This window comes from Microcebus murinus, chromosome 3, assembly GCF_040939455.1.
Source record: "Microcebus murinus isolate Inina chromosome 3, M.murinus_Inina_mat1.0, whole genome shotgun sequence".
In the NCBI taxonomy this organism is placed as follows: Eukaryota; Metazoa; Chordata; class Mammalia; order Primates; family Cheirogaleidae; genus Microcebus; species Microcebus murinus.
The window spans coordinates 61,960,000-61,986,535 of NC_134106.1; the positions used below are offsets into that span (position 1 = coordinate 61,960,000).

General features: G+C 50.4%; 3 protein-coding genes across 6 annotated transcripts; 1 reads left to right on the forward strand and 2 right to left on the reverse strand.

Moving 5' to 3' along the window:
* Positions 1-81: 81 nt before the first annotated feature.
* AUP1 (AUP1 lipid droplet regulating VLDL assembly factor) lies at positions 82-3,095 on the reverse strand. Of its 3 annotated transcripts, none has more exons than XR_001160286.3 (12): positions 2,972-3,095; positions 2,754-2,891; positions 2,520-2,670; positions 2,141-2,325; positions 1,813-1,885; positions 1,645-1,718; positions 1,362-1,428; positions 1,159-1,261; positions 910-1,029; positions 677-792; positions 371-551; positions 82-266 (listed from the first exon to the last, which is right to left on the reverse strand). XR_001160286.3 is itself a non-coding variant. In XM_012788598.2 (12 exons), the coding sequence occupies exons 1-12, from the start codon at positions 3,019-3,021 to the stop codon at positions 230-232; spliced, it is 1,233 nt and encodes a 410-aa protein (XP_012644052.1). In that variant the 5' UTR covers positions 3,022-3,095; the 3' UTR covers positions 82-229. The 3 variants fall into 3 exon arrangements, 2 of the variants coding, with proteins under 2 accessions (XP_012644052.1, XP_075857031.1); XM_012788598.2 differs by having other exon boundaries at positions 371-489; XM_076000916.1 differs by lacking the exons at positions 1,645-1,718; positions 1,813-1,885 and having other exon boundaries at positions 371-489.
* Positions 3,096-3,209: 114 nt separating this feature from the next.
* HTRA2 (HtrA serine peptidase 2) lies at positions 3,210-6,567 on the forward strand. Its single transcript, XM_012788597.3, has 8 exons — positions 3,210-3,900; positions 4,003-4,207; positions 4,297-4,491; positions 4,730-4,762; positions 4,984-5,089; positions 5,247-5,316; positions 6,016-6,111; positions 6,209-6,567. The coding sequence occupies exons 1-8, from the start codon at positions 3,395-3,397 to the stop codon at positions 6,372-6,374; spliced, it is 1,377 nt and encodes a 458-aa protein (XP_012644051.1). The 5' UTR covers positions 3,210-3,394; the 3' UTR covers positions 6,375-6,567.
* LOXL3 (lysyl oxidase like 3) lies at positions 6,514-26,440 on the reverse strand. 2 transcript variants are annotated; one of them, XM_012788585.3, is made up of 15 exons: positions 26,313-26,440; positions 24,634-24,958; positions 22,807-22,970; positions 22,035-22,249; positions 12,561-12,620; positions 10,147-10,366; positions 9,728-9,908; positions 9,430-9,584; positions 9,012-9,179; positions 8,712-8,874; positions 7,920-8,163; positions 7,702-7,817; positions 7,487-7,623; positions 7,270-7,381; positions 6,514-7,068 (listed from the first exon to the last, which is right to left on the reverse strand). In XM_012788585.3, the coding sequence occupies exons 2-15, from the start codon at positions 24,944-24,946 to the stop codon at positions 6,995-6,997; spliced, it is 2,322 nt and encodes a 773-aa protein (XP_012644039.1). In that variant the 5' UTR covers positions 24,947-24,958; positions 26,313-26,440; the 3' UTR covers positions 6,514-6,994. The 2 variants fall into 2 exon arrangements, with proteins under 2 accessions (XP_012644039.1, XP_012644041.1); XM_012788587.3 differs by lacking the exon at positions 12,561-12,620 and having other exon boundaries at positions 26,313-26,439.
* Between the last annotated feature and the right edge of the window lie 96 nt (positions 26,441-26,536).

The following is a 26,536-nucleotide window of genomic DNA, read 5'->3' on the forward strand; positions in this document are numbered from 1 at the left end:
GACTCTTGTCCTATTCTCTCCAACCAAGGTAAAAGAAACCTGCTCATGAAGCTTTTGAGACTCACAAAGACAACAGAGACCTTGAGTGAAAACCCTGAATTTAATGTGATATCGGGGGAGCCTCATCCCTCCCTTTTTACCACCCACCCATCCGGCCTGTTGTGAGTTGGGCCAGGGCTGCCCCCAGTCTCCGTCCTGCGGCTCTGGGTGCCATCCTGTTCCTTTAAGCTCAGTTAGCCTCCTGGGCTTGTCTCTCTGTGAATCTCCTGTAGGACATAGGAAGAGATGTTGCATGGGCTTTGCCATATTAGCTCCATACTTCCCTTCTCCAATTTGCTACTTCCTACTCATTGACCTCTAACTCCCTCACCTTCTTGCGTATTCATATAGTGCTTGCTTGCGCTCCTGCAGACTCTCCTGCCGGGCCCAGGAAGACTTGGCAAATGTTAGGGCTGTGCGCTGAGGGGTCACCGGGCCAGAGCTGGGGAACTGAGGTGATCACAATGTCAGAGAGCTTGCGAAGTCATCATCATTAAACACGCATCGAATGCCTACTTTGCAAGAGAGGCACTGTGCTAGGGTCTCAGGATCAAAACAAGAGAGACCAGGGATAGGGAGTTTGCAGATTGCCCCAACCCACCCCAAGTCTTAGACCTTACCATTTCCTGGGTCTCACCTTGGAGGCAGAGGCTGTGGGTAGGGACTGAGTTCCATCAGTGGTATCTTCAGGCATAAAAGCTACAGCTCCCTCAAGCAAATTAGTGATGGTCAAGTCTACACAACCAGTCCTGGCTAGGAAGAAGGGAAGAGCAAGGAGGAGGAAGTCCCTTCCCTGTTCACCTTCTTCCTTCACAACCCACTGTTCCTCCCTCTGCCTGTCTCCCTGTGTGGGGCCACTCTTTTCCATACCCAGGTCTCTCTGGATGACACCCAGTGGCACATGGGGCAAAACCTCCTTGACTCTCTGAGCCAGAGTTGCCAGCTGCACATCAGGAGAAGGACCGGGGGCAGAAGAAAAAGATGACTGGGCTGAAGAAAAAAACAGAAATATGGTAAGTAGAGAACTAGGAGAGAGAATGACTAGTACAGGAATTGGGAAGAAATCACAATATGCTGGGAAAAAAACCCCAAAATTTTTTCTGTATAGAGACCACATACCTGACTGGGGGCGCAATCTAGGGTGTCTTTGTCGCTTCATGTGCTCTGCTTTGTCTGCTGGAGTAAGCCGTGTCCCTGTCTGCCCCAATTCCTTGGCCAATAGCTAGGGAGAATTGGAAGGTTAGCGTGTCAAGATTTCAAGTCTTCTTCTCCCACTCCCTAACCCTGGACCCCACCTTTACCCTGCCTGTGTATCCTACTACCTGTTGTACACGGAGTGCAAACTCCTCATTCCCCTCCCCCAGTTGTCGATGAACAGGACGAAGCCACCTGCAAAAAACAATTCAGGACTATGTTGGGGACACCTGGGGTAGGGGCTGTGACCCCTTCCCCACTTTGGTACCTCTTCTCATGGTAAGGGCGGGGAGATAGTTGCCTCTGTAGTAGAATCTTGACATTAAAAGATCTACAAATGGACAGGGCAGAGGCTACTTGACCTTGAGGTGAGCCTCTCCCCAGCCACCAAAAAGTGAGGACAGTTAATACCTTACTTGATACACCGTGAAAGGGACGAAAAGTGACCACAGCAGTTCTGAGACCCAGGAGGCATCTGACACCGTCTGAGGGGAGGGCATGAAGTAAGGCCTAAGCCAGGGCCAGGGGTGGGAACTTCCCCTCCAAGCCCCAGAGATTCTCTGTCTAACACACACTCACCACAGAGACCAGGGGTCTCTGAACTTGCAGGGTAAGAGGTTGTACCACATCCTGGATAGAAAATGGCCAGGAACTAGAAGAAGGAGAGAGTGGGATGGGAGTCCAGCCAGCCCAGTCAGCAGCTCATACCTGACTTAAAACAGGTAACTGTCAAACTGTACAACTAGATAAATAGGGAATAAATAATTCAGGGGAAAGAGCTAAAAGTGGACAGAAAGGAAATGAACTAGGGATGGAGGGGATTAGGGGCTGAAGAAGGTTGTGAAAACCCAAGGGCCCACAGCTTGACTATCTACCCAATTGGCACCAGATACCTGTGCTCACCCACCTGAAGTGCAGGAGCCCCTCCCGACCATTGGTGGCTTCTTCTTCGGGGAATAGCAGCAGAGGGGTGGGGGGAAGCCTCGTGGAAGCACAGAATCTCTTGAGTGACTCCACCAACTCCCCCCGCCCATCCATCTCCATGAAGCCCCGAGACCAGCACACAAAGCTGGGGGAACTATTGAGTAGAGGCTGGGAATGGGGAAGAGAGAAAGCAAGATGAAACAAATGGAGGGAAATGAGAAAAACTGACATGTGGGGTAGAGGAGTTGGGCTGGGCATTAGGCTCAGTATCCCCTATGGGAAACTCGAGTGGGGAGAGGGGAAGCCTTGAGCTGGGCCCCAGAAAACCACCCCAAGGTGTTCTCAGCCTCGCCCCCACTCACGGTGCTACAGGTGGTGAGCAGATTGACTATGTTGTGGTCGAAAGGTGTCACGTGGTTGGAAATGAGGACCCTGACGCGGTGATCCCGGAGTCCAGAGTCCTCCTGCCGAGCCACAAGCCCCAGCACCGCACACATGGTCCGTACCACGAACCTGGAGACACGGGCGTTGGTAACTGTGCGGCAGCAGGCCAGGCCCAGCCCTGACACTCATTACCCGAGCGTTGGAGTCGGAACCTGCGAAGGACGCTGTCTGGCAGCGCGCAGCTGACCAAGAAGACGTGGATCCCCAAAAAGAGGCGCAGGACCAGGAGGCAGAATCCGACTGGCGCGTAGAGCAGCAGCGCGAGGAGCAGGAAGCCGTCACCCGGGAGCCTGGGGGTGAGGGGCGAGGTGATAGGTCGCCGAAGGACAAGAGGACGCCAGAGCCTGCCTCTTCCCGCCGGGGCTCTTACCGGTGCGAGTCAAAGAGCCGCTCCGGCCCCGGCGCTGGGGGAAGCTCCATCGCAGCTGCCTCAGGAGTACCCAGTCGCCGCCGCCATCTTCGCACCCGGCCGCAAGGACTCCTGGGAAGGCGGAGTCTTTGGGCATCAGCCCAGGGTACTGGGACCCGAAGTCCAGAGGCGCCCCGGAAGGGCTAGCAGTCCCAGCATGCCCCGCGGCCTCTTGGGCCGCCTCAGAACTCGCGTCCCGCGAGGACCACAACTCCCGGCATTCGCGGGGCGGGGGAGGAGCCGGCCTCCCGGAATCCTGGGTCCCAGCGTGCTCTTCTGGAGGACTTCAGGTACCGGCGTGCCCCGCGTCCTACAGTCTGCCTGCTCGCGTCCTGGGCGCCGCCTCTGAGTAGGGCGGGCGAGGAGGCAGCCGAGGCGGAGCTGATGGCTGCGCTGAGGGCGGGGCGGGGTGCAGGCTGGAGCCTCCGGGGATGGCGGGCTTTGTGGGGGACTCGTTGGGGGAAGGGACCCATGTTGACCCCTGACCTCCGGACCCTGCTGACGTCAGAAAGTTCTGACCCCCGGGCCCGGGTGACTTATGGGACCCCCAGTTTCCGGGCCCGGTTGTCTGTGGGGGTCCCTGAAACCCGGGCATGTCTGACGTCTGGGTCCCGGGATTCCCGGGCACGACTGACTGCGGGAACCCCAGATCCCCAGGCCCGGGAGGCCTCGGGGACCCCCGGAACCCGTCCGCGTGCGTGGCTGGCGGTGGCGCTGGGCGCTGGGGGGGCAGTGCTGTTGTTGTTGTGGGGCGGGGGTCGGGGTCCCCCGGCAGTCTTCGCTGCAGTCCCCGCCCCACCGCCCACCTCTCCCCGGAGCCAGTACAACTTCATCGCAGACGTGGTGGAGAAGACTGCACCTGCCGTGGTCTATATAGAGATCCTGGACAGGTAATGGTGGGGTAGACCGGGAGACACTGAAGCCACAGGCCGGAGAGTGGGTGAGCAGGAGGGGTCAGAGCCTCCTCACATCCGTGCTTCCCCCCATCCTAGGCACCCTTTCTCGGGCCGTGAAGTCCCTATCTCAAACGGCTCAGGATTCGTGGTGGCTGCCGACGGGCTCATCGTCACCAACGCCCATGTGGTGGCTGATCGGCGCAGAGTCCGTGTGAGGCTGCCTAGTGGCGACACATATGAGGCCATGGTCACTGCTGTGGATCCCGTGGCAGATATCGCCACACTCAGGATTCAGACCAAGGTGTGGGGCGGGGTAAGCCAGGTCTGGTTGGAGCTGTTTATTTGCGTTTATCTCCAGATGACGGGTCTCTTCTACCCATTCTGCCTTAGGAGCCTCTCCCCACACTGCCTCTGGGACGCTCAGCAGATGTCCGGCAAGGAGAGTTTGTTGTTGCCATGGGAAGTCCGTTTGCACTGCAGAACACCATCACATCCGGCATTGTTAGCTCTGCTCAGCGTCCAGCCAGAGACCTGGGACTCCCCCAAACCAACGTGGAATACATTCAGACTGATGCAGCTATTGATGTGCGTCCTGATATGAGAGAAATGACAAACTAGGTTGGGGGAGTTGGGAGAGGCTGTGTGACACAGGCACCAACTGATAAATGGTGGATGAGCCTGTATACAGAGGTTGGGCTACAAATGTAACCATTCATTGATGAGCTAGGAAAGGAGAGAATTTGGAGAAAGTACCTAAGCACTGGTGATGTCCCCCAGGCTTAGAATCCTCATATCTCTTCCACATTTTCTCCTTGTTCTGCAGTTTGGAAACTCTGGAGGTCCCCTGGTTAACCTGGTGAGTGGGACATTCTTCCTTCCAAGAATTCCTGTCCCAGGTCAGTGTGAGAAGAGTGGGTTTTCCCTAATTCAAGGATGTTTGGACAAGTTTCTGAGCAGTCTTTTGTTGGCTTTCTCCCAGTAATCAACACTCCCCGACACTCACTGATATTCTTGTTCAGGTGCCCCCATCCCCTATGATCTATTTGGGCTAGGGAACAGGGGGCTGTGTCCTTGCAGGATGGGGAGGTGATCGGAGTGAACACTATGAAGGTCACAGCCGGAATCTCCTTTGCCATCCCTTCTGACCGCCTTCGAGAGTTTCTTCGTCGTGGGGAAAAGAAGAGTGAGCCTGACTTGTGGGGAAAGGGGCTCCTTTAAAGTGGTGGGTGGGACACAGGGGAGGGGCATTCATTAGGCCTTGCTGGAGGGTGGTCTATTGGGAGGAGAGGAAAGGGAAGGAACGATGTAGCTGGGTGGGCTCATTTGTTCCTCTGTCATAGGTTCCTGGTTTGGAATCAGTGAGTCCCAGCGCCGCTACATTGGGGTGATGATGCTGACTCTGACTCCCAGGTATGAGCATTAGGTGTAGTGATATGTTGCGTGACCATTGTCATTGGTGGGCAACTGGCACCTCTTGTGAGCTTTGTTCTCATTTCTGTGTTTGTCTGAGATGAGCTGCCTCACACTTGGAGCTATCACAAGAGCAGACCCTTCTCATAATCCTGACTTTCTTACCATATTTCATTTTGTGCTGTCACCAGATTGATTTCATCCTGTTACTACTTTGAGTTAAAGCCTTTAATCCATTAACCTGGCCTTTAAGGGCCACCTTCCATCTATCTTTAAATCAGCCTTCTAGATCTGGCTGTGGCTACTTTGTATGTGAATATTCTGTTCCAGCCAAGCTGATCTCCTGATTTCCTACTCCCATGTTTTTTTATTTATGCTGCTCTTGTTTTATATAATTAACATCAGACCCATCCTTTTAGGCTTAGTTTAAGTTCTACTCCCTCCTTAAAGTTTTTCTTAGTATTCTAGAATGACATTAGTGCTATTGATTTAACACTGTGTGTCATTTGGAATTAGTCATCTTTTATGTACATATCCCACTTCATAACTGCTAGCAGGCAGAAAGCGAATTGCCATTGTATTTGTAGAACCTAGTGTATGTCCTGTGCATATATTTGTGTGTTGATGAGAGACTTGAGGTAAACTCAAGGTGGGGAGAGTGCCTGTGTGTGGCTAATAGGGTGATCTGTGTACTTCCAGCATCCTTGCTGAACTACAGCTTCGAGAACCAAGCTTCCCTGATGTTCAACATGGTGTACTCATCCACAAAGTCATCCTGGGCTCCCCTGCACACCGGTGAGGGAGAGACTGCACTGTGAGGTGGAGATGAGTGAGGTGTGCATGTGTCCTTGAACTGGGCTGTCTGTTCCCTCCTGTCTTTCTTTCTCCATAGGGCTGGTCTACGGCCTGGTGATGTGATTTTGGCCATTGGGGAGCAGCTGGTACAAAATGCTGAAGATGTTTATGAAGCTGTTCGAACACAATCCCAGCTGGCAGTGCGGATCCGACGGGGATCAGAAACACTGACCTTATATGTGACCCCTGAGGTCACAGAATGAATGGATTAGCAAGAGTATGAGGCTCCTGCTCTGCTTTCCTCCTTACTGTCCTAGCCTTGGCTCTGAGGGCACCTGGACAGAGGATTAAATGACCCAGTGGGGGGCAGGTCCCTCCAACCACCAGCACCAATCCCTGGGCTCTGAAGAATCGCAGAAACACTTTTTATATAAAATAAAATTATACCTAGCAACATGTTATAGTCAAAAAATGAAGGGGGGCTGGATCTTTTCTCCCACCAAAGGCTAGAGGTAAAGCTGTATCCCCCTGAACTTAGGAGAGGTACTGGAGCTGACCATCCAGACCTCCCTATTGAAGAAAACGAACTACTGCCGTTTGTTGTCCTGGGCAGTTAGTCAGGTGTTGCTCTTTGTGGTTTGCTCTGCTCGGTGCTGGGCCTGGGAGCAAAGACTCCCTATGCTTGGCCGCAGAAACTGACAGCTGGCCTATGAAGAAGGGTGATATCTTCTGCATGACAGTTTCACATCCATAGTGCACAGCTGGATGAGTGCAGTGGGCCTGCTGACGTCAGGGATTCTGTGGTAAGCTCCTGAGGTAATGGCAGCCTCAGACCCCTGCCATTAGGGGCTGGTGGTGGTTTGCAGATGAGGGTGGTGGCACTTTAGATGATCTGGTTGCTGGTTTGGCCAGGGTAGCGCTCAAACCTCCTGTTGGCCTCTTCACTGAAGGCATCACCTGCAGTGTGGAGAAGCAGTTTGGGAGGTGCCCGTACAGACACAGGAAGACAGACCCATTGTGGGGGAGGGTGGGTAGAAGTGGAGAGACTGAGAGATCCAGAGGTGGGTCAGAAGACACAGAAAGACCTTAAGGAAAAGAGAATGAAAGCATTTCCCTTCCATCCCTTAGTCTTCCTGGGTTGCTCTTCCCATCAAATACCAATGTGGCAGTTGTGCACCCAGATGCGATGTCCATCATATTTGCAGTTACATTTCATTGCATTGTTGGTGAAGTCACTCTCTGCTACTTCAAAATTTGGGTTGATGACCACCTGTGAGTGAGAGAAAGGCTATTTAACCCAGGTGCAAGCCTCAGATCCAAAGGTGTCTTTAATACTCCTCCCACTTGCCATCTAGAAGCCTCAGACTCCAGGCACCTGGAGAATGTAGTTTCCTGGCTTCACATCTGTGATGTCAATCCATTGACAGTCGATGTCATGCCGGTAGAGATCCCAACAACCCACGGTGATGCCCTGCTCTCCAAAGTTGGCACACTCGTACCTCTTGGAAACATCTGCAGGGATTGGCATATGTCAGTGTAAGGCAAGGCTGTGTGATGGAGATGCTGTAGTCCACTCCAGGCTCAACTCACCCTCCTGACACTCAGTGTCTTCTAGACAGAAACTAGCTTTGTGGCCCTCAGCCACCTTGGTGCCATTCGGGGTCAGGATATCGTAGTGAGTGAATATGTCCATACTGTGGTAGTGCCTGTGGGGACAAGGGAATTCCTGTTTCCTGCTCTGCCCCCAGCAGGCTTGCTCCATCCATCCCCGTGGCCTTGCCTGTTTACTTGACCCCCTACCCTCTCACCCATGGCACTCATGCCACACCCAGGAGTGGCGCCCAGCCTTGGGCCTGAAGTCAGCTCGTCCCAGGTTGTGGATCTGGGAGGAGAATCGGAGCAGACGCCGGTGGCCATAGGGCCAATTGGCTGAGCGGGCCGAGCTGGCCAGGCAGTTCTCTTCTGCAGCACAGTACAACATGTGCAGGGGCCGGTCCTCGATATAGGCGGTCTCCTGCACCAGTGCCGAGTGCAGCAGCAGATCTGATGCGGCTGCACCGAGAAAGGAAGACGAGTGTTAGATGTCACTGCCAAGGGGCAAGGACAGACAGGGGTGCTTCCATCCCTCCCTAGAATGTTTTTTTTTTTTTTTTTTTGAGACAGAGTCTCACTGTGTTGCCCAGGCTAGAGTACCATGGCATCAGCCTAGCTCACAGCAACCTCAAACCCCTGGGCTCAAGCAATCCTTCTGCCTCAGCCTCCCGAGTAGCTGGGACTACAGGCATGCACCACCATGCCTGGCTAATTTTTTATATATATTTTTTTAGTTGGCCAATTAATTTATTTCTATTTTTAGTAGAGACGGGGTCTCGCTCTTGCTCAGGCTAGTTTCGAACTCCTGACCTTGAGCAATCCACCCGCCTCAGCCTCCCAGAGTGCTAGGATTACAGGCATGAGCCACCATGCCCGGCCCCTAGAATGTTTGAGATTGCTTTTCCATAGGGAAGGATTACCCCTCCAGATTATAGTCCCTTCTTCCCTACAAAGGGGTGGTCCAGAGCCTCCCTTCCCTAACTTGCATCACCCTACCCTTCACTCACTCTCAGAACAGATGACTCCAGCAGTGAAGCGGGTCTCTGCCCTCTTGCAGGTGATGTGGGTACCATGATGGGCGCACTGGTCCAGGGACAGCTCAGTCCCTGTGCAGCGCACTCCACTCATCACCACCTCTGTTATATTTCCGGAGTCCCAGTACCATGTCTCCTGGGGACATATGGAAGTGTTTCTGTGAGGCCTTGTGATCCAGCCTCCTAGGCCAAGGGAATCATTTCCACAGTCCTCTGCCAAAAACACAGGCTTTGGAGACAAACAGCTTTGGCTCCCCTCTCCTTCCCACTCACCTGCAAGCCGTGGTTGGCATAGCCCAGACCAAGTTGCCTACAGGCCACCATGGCCTCCAGTGTTCCCCAGTCATCTCCACAGATGAGACCCCAGCGAAGGGACCCAGGTCCCCCTACTTGCACCTCAACTCGCCCCTCATGTCGGCTGCGGCCCCCACTGAGTCGGATCTGTAGTGACACAGAATGGAAGAGCTGGGGGAGATTTTGGAGTGGGGTGGTAGAAGTCTGCAATATGGATGTGGCCAAAGAATGATTCAGAGGCACATAGAGGGCAGGGCTAGTAAGTAGTGGATCAGGTATGAGCTGCAGGATGGCAGGGCCTGGGGCAGCTGGCTGGGGCTATCAGACTGCAGATTGGGGGTCAGGACTGGACAAGGTGCGAGATAGAGACTGAACCAAGGTGGAAAGTATGACTGACCTTGGCCTCCACCCCAATGTAGGGTAGGTGGCATCGGACTGCAGCATCCTGGCTATGGGAACAGTCATCAGCTGTGATGTTTTTGTGAGGGCACTTCCAGAGGGAGGGCTCTTGTCCAGAGCATCGAACTTCACTCAAGTGGATGGCACCCATGCCTAGGGTCAGAAGTCAAAGATCAGGAGGTTGTAACTAGGCCTTCATTTTCTGCCCAGGGGACTCCTAGCCTGCCCAAGGAATGTACCTCCCAGGAGTGTGTACCTCCTCCTTCCCTCTCCCTCCCACCTCCATGCCCCCTCACCCTGCCCCATGCGAGCACCACTCAGAGCTTCTCGAGCACTCCCGAAGCCCAGCTCCCGACACACCACGCTGGCTGCCTGCAGGTCCCACTTGCGGTCACAGACTGTGCCCCACGTGCCAGCCTTCAGGACTTCCACCCGGCCCTCTCCAGGGTGGGCCCCACCCTTTAGACGTACACGGGCCTATAGAAGAGAAAGATGTGCCCAACAGAGGTGAATGGAAACATCAGCATGGAAAGAGCTAAGTAGACCTGGGAGATGAATGCCATTTGGTGGGAGGGAGTGGGTAGTTTCAGGTCTGTGGCCCACCCCATGGAAGGCTCCTCTCTGTTCTCAAAGGTCAAGGCTGTGCTTAGTCAGGGGGTGGCCAGCTAGGGGGTTCTCCACCTGGGTGGGAAAGGTCATAGTCACTGTCACACACCTCCCCCTGAGGCTTCGACTGTTGTTGCTTCTTCTGGCCACTGGACGCCGCGTAGAGAGGGCCTGGCACACAGCTCACCACCGCAGGGCCCCCCCCAGGGCACCTGGCGGTGTCATTGGCACGATAGAACTCCAGGGAACAGAGGGAGAGGTGGGCCTCCGTGCCCACGCACGCCACCCCATGCAGACCAAAGGAGTGTTGCTGCCGCTGGGCCAGCAGCCTGGGGGGATAGGAGTGAGGTGCAGTAGGGTAAAACAATGCTCCTGCCTCTTGGCCCCACACCCTCCTCCCACTCCATGCCTCCACCATCCCCCCGACTTTTCATAACCACTTTATCCTCTTCTTCCCCCCTTCTATGTTTCCCTGGGGAGAGACAAAGGGATCACTCAGTTTCCAGGCTGAAACAGCCTCAACTACCCAGACACGTGGATCCTTTGGGGACTTGCTGCAACAGAAGAACCCTAAAGGAAGAATGGCTAGTCTTGACTTGCCTGATGGAAACCTTGTTCCAAGGTGTTTCAGGCTGCTGGTCCTAAAGGAGGCAAAGGCTAAGGCTGCCATTCAAATAGGGTGGGAAAATACCCCGCTGGAAGAGATGGTCAGGAGGGAGTGGCTGATGTGACAGGAGGCCAGGGCGAGCAGATCCTTCTATTATGCTGTGACTGAAATAACTGGATGAGTCAGGATGCAAAGGACTGAAGAAGTCTTCAGTCTAAATGGCTTCCAGGCCAGAGGGGCTTCCAGGCCAGAGACTCTGCAGGACAGATTATGCTGGGCAGTCACAGGAAGAACAGACCAGAGGGTGGACCACAGGAAGGACTGGCACTGACAATTGCAAGACACACACAATTTGAGGGAAACGTGACTAGAGAAGGAAGGTGGATGTGAATAAGAATGACAAAGACAGACCAGGACCTGAGCTGAGCTGCGTAAGTTTTTAATGAGGTGCTCCATGCTCCTGCAATTTAAACATAACAGAGTGTCCCACAGCCATCTGAGCAGGAAAATGGGACCGAACTAGAGATGTGAAAGCTTGGAAATGCTGCAGAGATGTTTGAGAGACTGAGGGGACTTCTTTGTTGATACCAACGAGATGAGAGACTGCAGTGAAGCCTGTGGAGGAGAGAGGTGATCTCTCTCCAGAACAGCTGGGTGCAGCCCAGAGAGCAAGGGAAGCAGACGAGGCCTGGCACTGGTGGACTGGGCCTATGACGCTGATGTGGCTGTGATTTATTGAGTAATGTGCCCCATCACTTGATGTTGGAGGAAGGAAGGAATATGGCGACTTGAAGCCATTGGCTAGGAAGACTCGGGGAAGAGGGAAAGTTTATAAACAAAACAGACAAAGGAAGCCTGGAGACTTTACAGAATACCTTTGGAAGCTCAGGATAAATGGATCCTGAAGATCAAAGAGATCAGGCACTCTCCCAAAGTCCTGTTTGGCTGAAAATAAAAGTCAAAGAGGCCATCACAGGAAAAAGACATCTATCTTCTAAACACCCTCCTCCCCTTTCCCTACAATGAACAAAATAAAAACGGTAGCATGTACTTTAATGTGGGGGTCAGGGAAGGCCAGAGTGTGGCCCTGCTGCGCACAGATGACCCTAAGCTAGAAGGGCACTACAAGAGCTCCTTTGAAACCACCAGAGGGAGAAACTGGGGAATGATGGTCTCTGGGGACCAGGGCTGAGACGGGACCTTGCTGAGGAGAGGAGGGGAGAAAGGGGGGAACTCTCTCTACCTCAGCCCCTGCTGCAGAAGTTACCAGAGAGACTTTTAATGTGCAAACTGCCTTTAGAAGAAAAGTTAGATGTAATCACCGGGGCTAGAAGCTTTCCACTCTCTTGAGTTCTGAAGGAGCCCAGGAGGAAAACTGTGGAACTGGGAGCCTAATTGTGGAAACTGAACCGGCCAGAGAGGCAGGGACTGTCAATCTGACTCTATCCTGGTAAAGGTTCCAAATGGGAAGCTGAGTCTTACTCCATTTGGAGTAAGATGGTAGCACTTATTTTTTAAAATTAATCATGTAAAAGTAAAATCATGTAAAACACTGATCCTTCAGGCAAACTTAACCACTTGAGGGAGAGCCAAGTAGGGCATCTGAAGGAGAAAAGCACCATATTATCTCCTAGAACTCACCGGGGAGCTAAATAAGCCTGTGGAACAAGGGTAGTCAGTGGATGAAAAAACTCCCCAAACCCTATGACAAGCATAATTCTCCAGCCCACCATCCCCAGGCCAGCCTTACTTAACATCTTGGTACATGATCTGGAAGGTGATTTGTAACAGTTGCTGCTCCCCCACCTCTTGGGCAGCTTTTCCAGCCAAGGTCCTCTTGGCCTGACCACAGCCCGACTCCCCCACTTCCTAACTCTGTGCTCCCCTCCTCTCCACCCAACCTGAGCCTTATTTACCTCTTGATTGGCCCCCTGCCCACTCGGGGTTTGGGTCTGACTTTAAGCTTGGTGATTGGTCTGCAAAAAGGAGAAAGAGGTTGGTAGAGGTATGGTTGGTGTGGCCCAGGGAAGGTAGAAGGTTCTTTTTCTGTTTCTGGGAAGGACTTTTCATGCAGTGTGGGAAGGGGCAAAGTGAAGGAAGGCCAGATTGTCCTCATACACTGCCCAACACCACTGAGCTGTATTTCAGGAACTCATGCAGCTGGATTCAGCAATAGTGATGGGAACTCCAGTTATGTCAGTGCAGGTGCGGAGAGGGGAGGGAAGAGGCAAGGTGCAGGGAGGAGAGAAAACAGTAATGCCAGTGAACTAAGGGAGGTCGGGGAAGAGGAATGCACGTGGCTGAGGCTGGAGTCCAGGCTATTTGGGGAAAGTTGAAAGATGGGAAGCTTCTCCTCAGCTATTCTGACATTATTTCCTCCTTGTGTTCCCTAAGATCGAAGCTTGCCCGTCCCCATGCCTGCTCCCTTCGCCCTCCCCCCTGGGGGAATGGCCATTTATTTTCCAGTCACATCCCTAATCCGTCAGCTTGGGTTCTGGGATGGACATGGATAGGCTGCCATCCATCCATCCACCTCCTGGGGCCACAGGGGCAAGCAGGAGGTCCCGGGGCTCTTGCCCCTTTACCTTCCAAGGGGCTTGGGGCGTCGGGCTGAGGCTTTGGCTGCTCGCTTCCTCAACTTTCTGTGAGGATAAGACAATAGTAGTCAGGATCAGTGTAGAAGCAATTGGAAAAGGCTGGTGCAGCTAGGACCAGGACAAGATTTCTTTTCAAGCAGTCAGAAAGGTTCCTGATGGCAGGATATTATAACGTCAGATACTCCCAGGGCCCTACCCTTCATAGCTCTTTGGTCTCATAAGCACATGACCAGGTGGGTGAGCAGCAGTGAAGGCCAGGGACTCAGGACATACAGTGTCCTTATTCCAGGACCCTCAGAAATTAGCTAAGGCAGATGGGGACAAAGGACTCCTGGGTCCAGACATTTAGTGCTGAGGGTTAAGGGGAAAGTTGTTAGGATTGTTAGAATTGCCAGACTGACCAAGCTAGGAAAGAGCTAGCCTGGGTCAAGCCCAGGGAGGCTGACTGTATCTTTTTATTCTTGGTTGCTCTCTTCAAGAAAGGCTTTTGGCATGTCCAGGCCTGAGGCTCCTGGACCAGGACCAAGGACCAAGGCTGGATCTCCAAGGATGCACAAGGCGGGCTCCTTAGGATGGCAGCACCCTTCCTGCTCAAGTTCCAAATGAGCTCACCTCTCAAACTTACTTGCAGGGAAATAAATCTTACTTCTTCTTTTTTTTTCTTTGAGACAGAGTCTCGCTTTGTTGCCCAGGCTAGAGTGAGTGCCATGGCGTCAGCCTAGCTCATAGCAACCTCAAACTCCTGGGGGCTCAGGCGATCCTTCTGCTTCAGCCTCCTGAGTAGCTGGGACTACAGGCATGCACCATCATGTCCGGCTCATTTTTTCTATATATATATTAGTTTGCCAATTAATTTCTTTCTATTTATAGTAGAGACAGGGTCTCGCTCTTGCTCAGGCTGGTTTTGAACTCCTGACCTCGAGCAATCCGCCTGCCTCGGCCTCCCAGAGAGCTAGAATTACAGGCGTGAGTCACCAAGCCTGGCCAATCTTACTTCTTTTTAACTGGCCTAAATAACTGACTTATTTCATTCTTCAAGAGGTTTCTTGAAGTCTAATGTCTTAACGGAAACAGAAACTAGGGGTCTGTTCCTCCTCTCATTCTCCCTGTTATTTTGAAGACTTTAATTATGGTCACTTTTTGTCCTGTCCAACTGTGTACAGATGATGTGTCTGACTTTTTAAATTTATAGAATTCTGTGTTTTTTTTTTTTTGTTTTGTTTTTGAGACAGAGCCTCACTCTGCCCCAGGCAGCATGCAGTGGCATCATCATAGCTCACTGAAACCTCCAATTCCTGGGCTAAAGTGATCCTCCTGCCTTAGCCTCTGGAGTAGCTGGGACTACAGGCATACACCACCATACCCAGCTATTTTTTTTCTATTTTTAGTAGAGAGAGGTCTTGCTCTTCCTTAGGCTGGTCTCAAACTCCTGACCTCCATTGATCCTCCTGCCTCAGTCTCCCAGAGTGCTAGTTATTACAGGCATGAGCCACCGAGTTGGCCTCTTTTTTTTTTTTTTTTGTACAGATACAAGGTCTCATTCTGTTGCCTGGCTGGAGTGATTATGATTACAGGAGTGAGCCGCTGCGCCCAGCCCGTTATCATCTTAGTTGTCCTTTCTTTGAAAGCTGCTGTTTATCTTGAGGAGTCATATTTCCACATAGCACAGTTGGCCCTCTGTGTCCATGGATTCTGCATCCATGGATTCAACCAACTGCAGACTGAAACTATATTAAAAAAATGTGTTGGTACTGAACATGCAAGACTTTTTGCTTGTCATTCTCTAAACAATACAGTGTAACAACCATTTACATGGCATTTACATTGTATTAGGTGTTATAAGTAATCTAGAGATGATCTAAAGTATCTGGAGGATGTGCACAGGTTATTTGCAAATACAACACCATTTTCTGTCAGGGACTTGAGCATCCTCAGATTTTGGTATCATTCTGAGGTACTGTGAACAAACCCCTAAAGGTACTAAATGACTGTTTATGTGTGAAGATGTACTGGGATTTTAATATATGTATATATTTAAAATAGGTCAGAAGCTGTTTGGTATTTCCTGCCCCAGCTTCTTCCTGAGGATGTAGTTAGTTGGTCTGTTTGTCAAAGCATCCAGTATGGGCTGGCACGGTGGCTCACACTTATAATCCTAGCACTTTGGGAGGCTGAAGCACCAGGATCACTTGAGCTCAAGAGTTTGAGACCATCTTATTGTTACAATTAGTAAAAAAAAAAAAAAAAAAAAAAAAAAGAGTTTGAGACCAGCCTGAGTTAAGAGTGAGACCCTGTCTCTACAAAAAGTAGAAAAATTAGCCAGGCATGGTAGCACATGCCTATAGTCCCAACTACTCAGGAAGCTGAGGTAGGAGGATTGCTTGAGCCCAGGAGTTTGAGGTCGCAGTGAGCTATGATGACACCACTGCACTATAGCCAGGGCAACAAAGAAAAACTCTGTCTCAAAACAAAACAAAACAAAACAAAACAAAACAAAACAAAACAAAACAAAACAGGCCGGGCGCTGTGGCTCACGCCTGTAATCCTAGCTCTTGGGAGGCCGAGGCGGGCGGATTGCTCAAGGTCTGGAGTTCAAAACCAGCCTGAACAAGAGCGAGACCCCGTCTCTACTATAAATTGAAAGAAATTAATTGGCCAACTGATATATATATAAAAAATTAGCCGGGCATGGTGGTGCATGCCTGTAGTCCCAGCTACTGGGGAGGCTGAGGCAGAAGGATCACTGGAGCCCAGGAGTTTGAGGTTGCTGTGAGCTAGGCTGACGCCACGGCACTCACTCTAGCCTGGATAACAAAGCGAGACTCTGTCTCAAAAAAAACAAAACAAAACAAAACAAAACAAAACAAAAAAACAAATAAAAACACATCCAATATGTCCAACATTCCTACCTATAGTCTACAACTCTTGGGTTCCTCTCCTGAGACATTACTAAAAGCTAGAGCCTTTCATTTTATAAACATGGTCTAAAACTTTCTCTAAATGTCTTTCTCTCAAACATGCCTAAAATGTCTAAAATGAAATACAACTCTGGGAGGCTGAGGCGGGTGGATCGCTCAAGGTCAGGAGTTCGAAACCAGCCCGAACAAGAGCGAGATCCCGTCTCTACTATAAATAGAAAGAAATTAATTGGCCAACTAATATATATAGAAAAAATTAGCCGGGCATGGTGGCACATGCCTGTAGTCCCAGCTACTCGGGAGGCTGAGGCATCAGGATTGCTTGAGCCCAGGAGTTTGAGGTTGCTGTGAGCTAGCTGACGCCACAGCACTCACTCTAGCCTGGGCAACAAAGTGAGATTCTGTCTCAAAAAAAAAAAAAGAAATACATTTGGTACCTTCTTTTACTAATCAACTCAGGAAGATCATCTTGATCTCTAGAGTAGTACACAGAAAAATTTTGTATTATCTGCAAATTTGAAGTACTTCCTCTTTATTTAACAACTTTATATTGTAAATTATATTATTTATATGTCTACATGCATATATAATATTTCATATACATATCTAGGAGTTTAGAACCTTTTATCTTATAAGTTATATTAATGACTTCGTCCTTATTTAAGATCAATGCTGATATTTTCCTTAATTTACATTTGTTTTTGAGTCAGATCTTGCTCTGTCACCCAGGTGAGAGCACTGTGGTGCCAGCCCAGCTCACAGCAACCTGAAACTCCTGGGCTCAAGTGATTCTTCTGCCTCAGCTTTTCCAGTAGCTGGGACTACAGGCATGCGCCACCATGACCGGCTAATTTTTTCTACTTTTAGTACAGATGGAGTCTCGCTCTTGCTCTGGCTGGTCTTGAACTGACCTCAAGCAATCCTCCTGACTGGGCCTCCTAGAGTGCTAGGATTATAGGTGTGAGCCTGACCTTGATTTACATTTCTTTATTCACAGATGTGCTTCTTTCCCCCTATCATTTGTTCCCCCCTTCAACCATTAAACTTAAAAACCTGTCTATATCTGCATATCCTCTTCTCATTCCTCCCAAACATCTCTCTTCTCTAAGGCCACTCCCCCCATATGTTTCTGAATTCCACCTCTTATAATCCTTCTCTCTTGCATATAACTGTTCCTTTTTAATTGAATCCTTTTAACTATGTTCAAATTACTCCTACTCCCCCCCCCACACTCTCTATCTCAAATCTCTCCTCCTCTTCATAGCAAAATTTTTCAAGAGTTGTCAATATTCACCATCTCTATAGCCTCTGTTTCCATTCATTCCTTAACCCATGTCCTCTGGTTTTCCCTACCCATTACTCTGCAAACTTCCATGTTGTTAAATCCAGTAGACATTTTTCAATCTTAATCTTACTGACCTCTCTGCAACATCTGACTCTGCTGCTGTTGCTCCTTCCTAGACTGCCTTATACTACAATAGCCTGGTTTTATTCCTATTTCTGGTTGCTCTTTCTTGGTCTTCTTTGCAGGCTCCTCCCCTATCTGGCCATTTACATTTTCAGAGCTCTGTCTTAAGCATTATTCTCTTCTCACACCATATATGGTCCTCTCTTTATATGGTCTCATTCACACCCAACCTTGTATATTCCACTGCCTTCTTGGTGTTTCTAGGTAGAGATCTTGAAGTCATCTAAACTGTAATGTAGGTCCAAAAAATAAACATAATTTTCTCAGCAAAATCCACTCCAGAAACCTAGGAGTCAAACTTAACTTCTCCCTTCCCTGGCTCCCAAAGTCAATCAATAACCAAGTCCCATCCATTTTCTTTCCTAAATCTCTCTCCAATCTATTCACTCTTGCTCCTCTCCAAACCATTCTCAGAAATGCAGTTAAAATGATCTTTTGGAATCACAAACCTGATCATGTCATTTACAGCCTTCCTCATTAAAACGTTTCAATGGATTCCCAATCCTTTTATCACAAAGACCTGAATCCATGGCCTATAAGGTCTTCTGTGATCTGATGCCTAATTACCTAACTACCTCTCTCATTATTTTTTCACTTTTGTCTTCTCAGCACCTTGCATAGTGTTTGGCAAATAGTAACAGTTCAATAAATATCTGTCAAACTAAAATGAATTAGAAGAATGACTTCTTAAAGAGCACCGAAGCTCTTACAGCCTCAGATTCATTACTTGTAAAAGTAAATAGTTCAATTATCTGTACTTTATTCTCCTCTTCTAAAATTCACATGTTCTATGGTGGAATTACCAAAACAGGTGTAAAAATGATAGATACTTTTGATTTTCTCATTTTCTAAATCTTACTGGCTTCCTCTAAAAGCCAGAAGATCCATTTGGTTTTCCTTAAGGAGGGGCAGAGTTGTTCCCGTATTACCTATGAGAATGCTCCCTCTGCCTGGCTTGACTTGGACAGAAGATCTATGACACGTCCCCACCACAGAAACTTCTATAATCCAGACTCCTGTAATCTCTTTCCCCGCTGACGATGACCTTGTGCTTTGGTGTATCTCCTTCCCCAGCCTTCATACCCCAGTCTCAGTATGAGATTCCAATGCACACAGCCAATATTCTTAATCTCTGAAAATTACTTCAGGCTGTGAATACCTGGGGACAACTCCTGTGTCTCACATTTCCCAAGGATGGCCCAGCCCCAAAGCCAGTTCGTATTAACCTGAAGCCCTGAGACGCCTGATGGTACCACCCTTCTCTCAGGCAGCTTCAGAATCATTTTAGGTGTTTCTTCTCCCATTCTCTATATCCTACTAGTCGTCATACATTAATTTCACCCTACCTCCCTGACCTCTTAATATTTAAGTTCCCCAAGTTTTCACTCCTTGGGCCTGAACCTCTTTCTCTCTCTCTTTAAAATTTACAGTCACTTCCTTGGTGATGTGTTTCAGGACTTCATATACTTTTATTCAACTGACCTCTAATCCAATTTGTCTGACTTAGCTTACCATTTCAATGTCTTAAACAACGTCAAATTTAACAGGGCCAAAACCAAGTTCCTACCCTCCACCCCAGCCCCCTCTCCATACAAAACATGCTCCACTCACTATGATCCTTATCAGATGAGGCCAACTGGATACTTAGATGAGACCAAAAACCTTGGAATGATCTCTAACACCACAATAAATCTATTAGCAAACCCTCTTGGCTCTACCTTCAACAATATACAGATTTTGGTCATTTTTCACCACTTTCATGGTCATCTTCAGGTTTCACACTCTTTACTTGACTTTCAGGAGACAATAACTTTCTAACTAGCCCTCTTGCTTCTACTGCATCACCTACTACCCATTCTTAACAAAGCAGTGACAGTAGCACTTTAAAAATGGAGGTCGGATGTCATACTTTTACTCAAAATGTTTCCTTATCTCACACAGAGTAAAAGTGAAAGTCTCCCAAATGACCCTAAATCATCTGGCCCCTCATTCTTTTCCTATCACCTCCTACATTGCATCTCCTGTCATTTTTTTCCTTTGTTCCCTGAGCTCCAGCCACAATGGCCCCATGGGGAATGACAAGAATGTCTTCTCCCCTCCCCCACCACACAAACATACTCCCCAGAATATTTTCATTTCCGATTCCTCTTCCTGGAAATGTTTGTCTAGATGTCTGCAGAGCTTGTGCTCTCACCTCCTTTAAGATTTTTTTGAATGATGCCTTCTCAGAGAGGTCTTCCCTGACCACTCTATTTATAACTGTAATTCTACTCGCATATCTTAACCCCTTCCTGGCTTTATTTTTACCTGTTGCCCTCTTTAACATCCTTACATTTCATATTTTAACCTATTTGCTTTCAGGTTCTCCCCTAGTCCATGAGATCAGGGATTTTTGTCCGTTTTGTTCACTGTTGAACTGCTAGCGTCTACAAAAGTACTGTGCACACAGTCGCGTCTCAATAAATAAATGGACAAATGAATCTCTACACCTTTGCTCATGCTATCCCCCTCACTTGAAATGTGGCTATTTAAATCCTACTAATCTTTCAGAACCAGAATCTTTCTGGTGTTTGGATTAGGAGAGGTAAAAGACAAGCACAGAGAAAGAAATACAGCCCCAAGATGGACGATAGTAGAGGAGCACAGCATAGTTGTTTTAATATAGGTTGAGTCTCCAGACCAGATAAAGTGTATTCCTCAGGGCTGAAAGAACTTTCAGATGAGTCTCAAAGCCAAGGCAAAGCAAATTTGACCAAGTATGGAAAAGACTGGACACTAGATAATGTGCTAATTAAAAAAAAGAAAAGAAGGATTTCTCAATCTACAGGTAAGTAATATTCTAGAATAAGTTATTAAATAGGAAGGTTGTGCACATTTAGGAAAAACTAGGGTGATTCTTAGAAACTTAAAAGGATTTCAATAAAAATAGGCTCAAACAATTATGATTTCGTTTTTTGACAAGATTACTGAATTGGAAACTTAGAGAATGGCTGCGAACATAGTGTATCTGGATTTTCCCAAAGAATAACATTATAGACAAGAAATATATGTATAGATAAGGTGAAATGTTGGCTACAAAACTGTTGTGTTCTGTTTCTTCCCAATCAGTTGAAAAAACATATTTTACAACTGATGATTAGAGGCTTGATGTAAATCTGGAGGAAAGTTTTCCAGGAAGAATTGGACTTTAGTTTTGAACAGTTCAACAACGATTTTTATGGTCATTCCTACGAAATGCTCGAGATACTCATGTCTGTTCTGTAAAGGTTGCTGGAAATGATGACTGAAAATCACATCAGTACTCAAGATAATCTCATGGGATCATCATGGCTTTTATTTTATTTTTTTTCATCATGGCTTTTAAATGATGGGAGAAGCTAAACATGAATTTAGGTTCAGAAAGCATGCTCTATCAGTATTAGGGATAAGGGTAGCCTTGAACTGGTTTTAGGTGATTAAAGTTCAATATAAGCAGTGGAATGCTGCCTCCAAAGCAACGCAAACTGGAAGCGTGCTTTAATCAAAGTCGAGCATTTCAGCAGTACCCTACCCTGGCCGGACAACATCTGAAATAGCGTGCCCAGTGGAAAGCCATCTAGACGTCAAGAGGCTTTTCAGCAAAAGATCTAAGGAAGACAGAGCTTAAGAAAACAAGCATTTCTGGCTCGGAAAATAGAAGATTACAGAGACACGGTGTAAAGATTTCCAAATATTTGCCAGACTCTCAATGGCTGTTTCTCAAAATGACCAAAATTAGATGTTCCAGGGAAGGGAGACGCTGCAAGCACAGAACCGTTCACCGGGGCTATTCGTTGCCCTGGAAGCCGGCGTGCACAGCAGGGCTCCAGGGCACGTGGAGAGGGTGGGCGCCCAGAACACCTTCTGGAAAACTTCCCCGGAGTCCCGAGGGCGCGCGCGCTCAGAGACGCGCCTGGGCCGGGGGCGGGGCCCAGACTCTTCCCGCGCCCTCCGGCCCCTCCGGGATGGGCCCGTGGCTGGGACCCGCCGCCCCGCGGGCGCCGCCGGCCTGTCCCGGTCCCCAGACAGTGGGCGGGCGGCTCCGCGCCGGGCACGCCCAGGCACCGCCTCCCGAGGCCGGCCGCGCCCTCGCGGGACCGGGAACCGCCGGCGCGCGCCCGGGGCCGCGGGACCCGCTCGCCGACCCAGCGCGCCGCCGCGCCGGCCCGGACGCGTGGGAGCGGGCCCTCCCTGCTCCCCGTTACGGACCCATCTTGGGGAGCCCTTCTTGGCCCCACAAGATTTCCTCCAGCTTCTTCGCGGTCTCTACGTTTGCCCGCTATTCCGGACCCTCGGGCCCCCCAGTGCCCCGACCCTCTCCAAGGCCTCCCCACACCGCTCCTCAGAGAGCACCCGCCCCGCCCTCCACCCCCCCCCCACGCCCCTCACCTGTAGAAGGCCGTGTTGACCCTCTTTTCGCTAGGGAAGCCGAGCATCCCGCAGACCACGTGGCTGTTGTGGGCGCTCCAGCCTTTGTCACACACTTGCGACCAGCCGTCGGGAAGCTTGACCTCAACCAGCCCCTCAGTCACTGGCAGGGGCCGCCTGCCCCACCCGACTCCGGGTCGCAGTCGCACTTCCTCCACTTGCGGGTTATGCTCTACCTGAGGGCGGGACCACAAGCAGGGGAGAGGGTCCCAGTGTCCCGTAAGCCCAGTGGCGGATGGGACTGAGCCAGGGCCGAGAGGAATGCCCTGCCTGCCCTCAGTCTGGGGTGTGTGCACTCTCCTCCAGCCACGAGGGTGGAGGGATATGCTGTGCTCTGAGCAATGAAGGGAGCTGAGGGAGGAGCACCCAACTCTGCCTAGAGCAGGAGGGAGGACTTCACTGAGGAAGCGGCTTTGAAGAAGGAGAAAGTAAGAAGAGAGATGTTCTGGGACAGCACAATGTCTGAGGAGAGGGAGAGCACAGGACGCTCCCAGGGTGACCAGGCATGAAGTTGGAGAGGTTCATGTCAGGTTTTGTTCTTGAATGCTAATGTTTCCCCCCTCCCAGTTTTACAGCACCCAGGAACTCTATCATTTACTCTTCCACGCCGCCCACCAATCCAAAGTATTCCACAGGGGTACATGGGATCCCCTACTTCTACCACCTCCTCTAACCACCCTACAGTCCTCTCTGTCTGGCCATCTTGGGTGGTGTGTCTGTGTGAACTACAGACCTCGATGACATTGGAGTCCTTGAAGCCTGGGAGGCGCTGGTCCTTGCAGATGACCCCAGCATCCTCATCATGGGTACAGTCACTGTTCCCCCAGCCCCGGGAGGCACATTCAGTCACACTCTTCTCAGTCCCAGTGCAGCTCAAGTTGTCCAGCCAAATGCGGCCTGTGGGAGAGGAGATGAGGGGACAGAGAAGCTTGGGGGGGTAGGATGAGGGAGATGGGGGGATTGGGGAGAGGGAGCATGGGGGCCTCACACTTGGCCACAGTGATCCCATTTTTCTGGTATGATGGGAGAAGAGACAGGGGACCCTAGAGGGAATAGGAATTTTCTGGTGGAGAAGAGACAGGGGACCCTAGAGGGAACAGGAAAGAGGGAATACGGTTGTCGGTGATCTGGGGATACTCGAGAAGTTGACAAGGCAAATAAAAACAAAGAGTCAACACTGAAGCTCTGATCATTCCTCATCCATTCAGTGATAGCTACAACTGATCAGGTACCTATTGTGTGCCAGGTGCTCTGCCATGGTGAGGACATACATGATCATTCTTAGAACAGAGCTGCCAGAGACTGTTTTATATGAAGAAACTAGGGTTCAGAGATGTTAAATAACTTGCCTAAGACCACAGAGCCAATACATGGGGACTTAGGAGTTTGACCTATTGTGAGACTTGGAAATCGAACATCCCTTCACCTCACTCTTGCATTCTCCCACATGCCTGTCCTGTCTGTGCTGCAACTTAGCCTCTTGTTCTCTGTATGGACCCTAATGAGTATCACTGACTGCCTTTCATAATTGGGTGGAACCTCAAAGGTCATCTGTCCTACCCATTGTGCAGGGACCCTTCATTCATATCTTGACAGGACTTACCTAGCTTCTGCTAGGACACCTACATCCTGACCCACGAGACTTTGTAACCATCAGTCCCCGCACCTCTTGACTTTCCCCTAACAAATCTGATTCAGTCTTTTGATGCCATCCAGAAAAATCCCTCAGCCATGTGACCGTCCTTCCCATATTTGAAGACAACCATTATGTAATTGCTATCCAAGGCATTTTGTTTCCATACCAAACCCCTTGTTCTTCAGCTGTTCCTCCTAGAAACTTGGCTTCTGAATCTTTCATGTTTGGGCAGCTCTCCTCTGAAAGTATTTCCATTTTCTACTGTCCCTCTTAAAATGTAGCATCAACAAATTACACTTTGTTTGAGGTGGTCTAGCCAGTGGGAATTGGGTGATCAACTGGAGACTGCATCTGCTTCTGTCCACCCATCCCACCGTGGGCTCATACTGTGTGAGCATCCTTGGGCCTCACGGAGAATTTGCTCTTAAACCCTCACCACCCACAGACATTCTTGTTGGCTTTAGTCTTGTCCTTAGTCAGTTTTAGCTTAATAGTTTTAGCTCTGGCCTGTAATCTGATTTTGTCAGCTGCAGTATCTGTCATGCCTTCTGGCTTTGGGACATCCAGACATTTACCTGTTCTCAGCTTCCCATGAAACCAACTCTAATCATACGGGGCTCACCCCTATCTGGGCTGTCCTTGCTCATGGCTTTGTAGAATCATGCTCTTGTAGCAGAAAGGAACTTAGGGATCATCTAGTCATTTTGCACACAGGGCATCTGAGGTTCAGAGAAAGCACTGACTAGCCTAAGGTCACACAACTCTGAGAGTAACTATGTTGGTTGGTTTGTCATCTATGGGTTCACTTGAAACTGGCTGTTCTTGGAGTCCCATGTCCTGTGGCTGTCTCATCCTGGTGTTCCTTCTCCCTGCACTTAGGCCACACTTTGGTAATAGCTAGGCTATGCCTGGATCATTGCTCACCTGTTCCAGGGCCGTATTTGGCACTGTGAGTCCAGCCTGTGGCCTCTGTAAAGCCCAGCTCTCGGCAGAGGACGTGGGCAGCCTGCAGTGTGAAGTCATCATCGCAGATGGTGCCCCATTCACCAGCTCGCTGTATTTCCACGCGGCCCTCGTAGGGCTTCCTGGGGAAGCCAGCCAGCCGGAACCGCAATCCCTGGCTTCCGGCCCTCTTCTCAGGGTCCGTGGAAGGGGACGGGGACCCCAAGCACAAGCTGCACAGCAGGCACAGCCGCAGCCCCCACGGGCTCCACTGCCAGACACTGACAAGTCGCATGGCAGGGAAGGCCTGGGTGCCCCAGAGAGAAAGTATGTGTGAGAGAAACAGATTGAGCAAGGCCCAGAGTCAGAGAGAGAGAGAAGTCATGAAAGGAAGACAGTCAGACCAGGGACAGAGACAGTATGAGCAATAGAGAGCGCCTCAGGGGCTAAGAGACATCGTGAGAAACACTAAATAAGGGCGGAGACAGTGTCAAAGAAGCGCAGCCTGAGAGACCCAGATTGGGGTGGGGGAGATAGCTATGCTCTCACTCCCTTTTGTAAATGACAAACCCCTCACAATTAGTTGTTCTGTCCCACATCTGTCCCTAGGTCTGCCATCATCACCTCCATTACCCCCACTCACCAGTCTGAGAGACCCAGAGATAAGACAGTGGTTAGAGACCAAGGGCCGGAGAATGGTCAAGATAAAGGGATAGAGACTGAGCCAGAGTCACCCAGAGAGACAGGATGTGAGAGGCAGGGGGACTGTGGGAACCAAAGGGAGAAAACCAAAAGAGACAGTGGAGAGACAGACAACATTGAAGATGACAGAAGGTGACAGGAAAAGAACCAAGCACACAGTAGTGGGGAGGGAGGGAGAGAGGCAGGCAACAGGTGAGGGGAGCACGATTGACAAGAGCCAAGGAGCAGACATGGGAGGGACCCAGATGACCCCATTTAGCCAGACAGAGGACAGACAACTGTACTGATTGTGGAGAGAGGCAGGCAAGGGGGCCCTAGGAGATCCTTGGATCTCAGATCCCCTGAATGGGAGTCAAGCCCTGAGTGTTATCTGGGCAGATTCCTAGGCAGGGAGGGTGACATCAAAGAATGTGTGGATAACCTGCTGCACACCCTCCCTGGCACACAGGCTTTCAGATGCCCTGCGGGGTCAAGGGGCCCAGGAGGGCCAGGCCTCAAGCTGGGCGGGGGTGGGGTGGGGCTGTCTGAGCCTCCTGCCAACTCCACCATCGCTGTCACCGGGCAACGGGAGGCCAGGCCGCTATGGGCTCCTTAGCCAAGGCCTGCTCTGTCTGGGGCTGAGAACAGCCCCTCCACAGCAGGGGCCTTCCTGAACATGCTTCCCCCAACCCAGACAAACAACCCAACAAGACAGCTTTGTTCTGGGGACATTTTGGCTTGGGGGCCCAGAGGTAAGGCCTCACAGAGGAGACCCCCGCCTTTGGGCTCTCCTGCCCGCCCTTTTCAGAACACCCTGCTGCAGCCCCCACCCCCAGTATCTGCCTCCTCTTTACACTCTCCTTGAGTCTCACTCCCCTTTGACGATAATCAAACTCTCGGTTGGGTGGCTTCCCCTTCCTTCGACTCCATCCCACACCACCCCATTTCGCTGGTCCCTCTCCATCCCCAGCTCCCCCTACCTTTGGCTGAGCAGGACCCTAAGGTCTGGGAGAAGAGTCCTGGTCCTGGAGACTAGTCCTAGGACTTCTAAAAAAAAGTCGTCGGCTAGGGGAGACTGGACCCCCCTTCTCTCTCCCCTCTCCGTTCGCCCCTCCCACGTCCCCTAGAGCCCTCCCACATTCCGCCTTCTCCCTCCATTCCTCCCCGGCCAGCTCCCTCCTCTCGTCCTCCTGGTCCTCCCCTC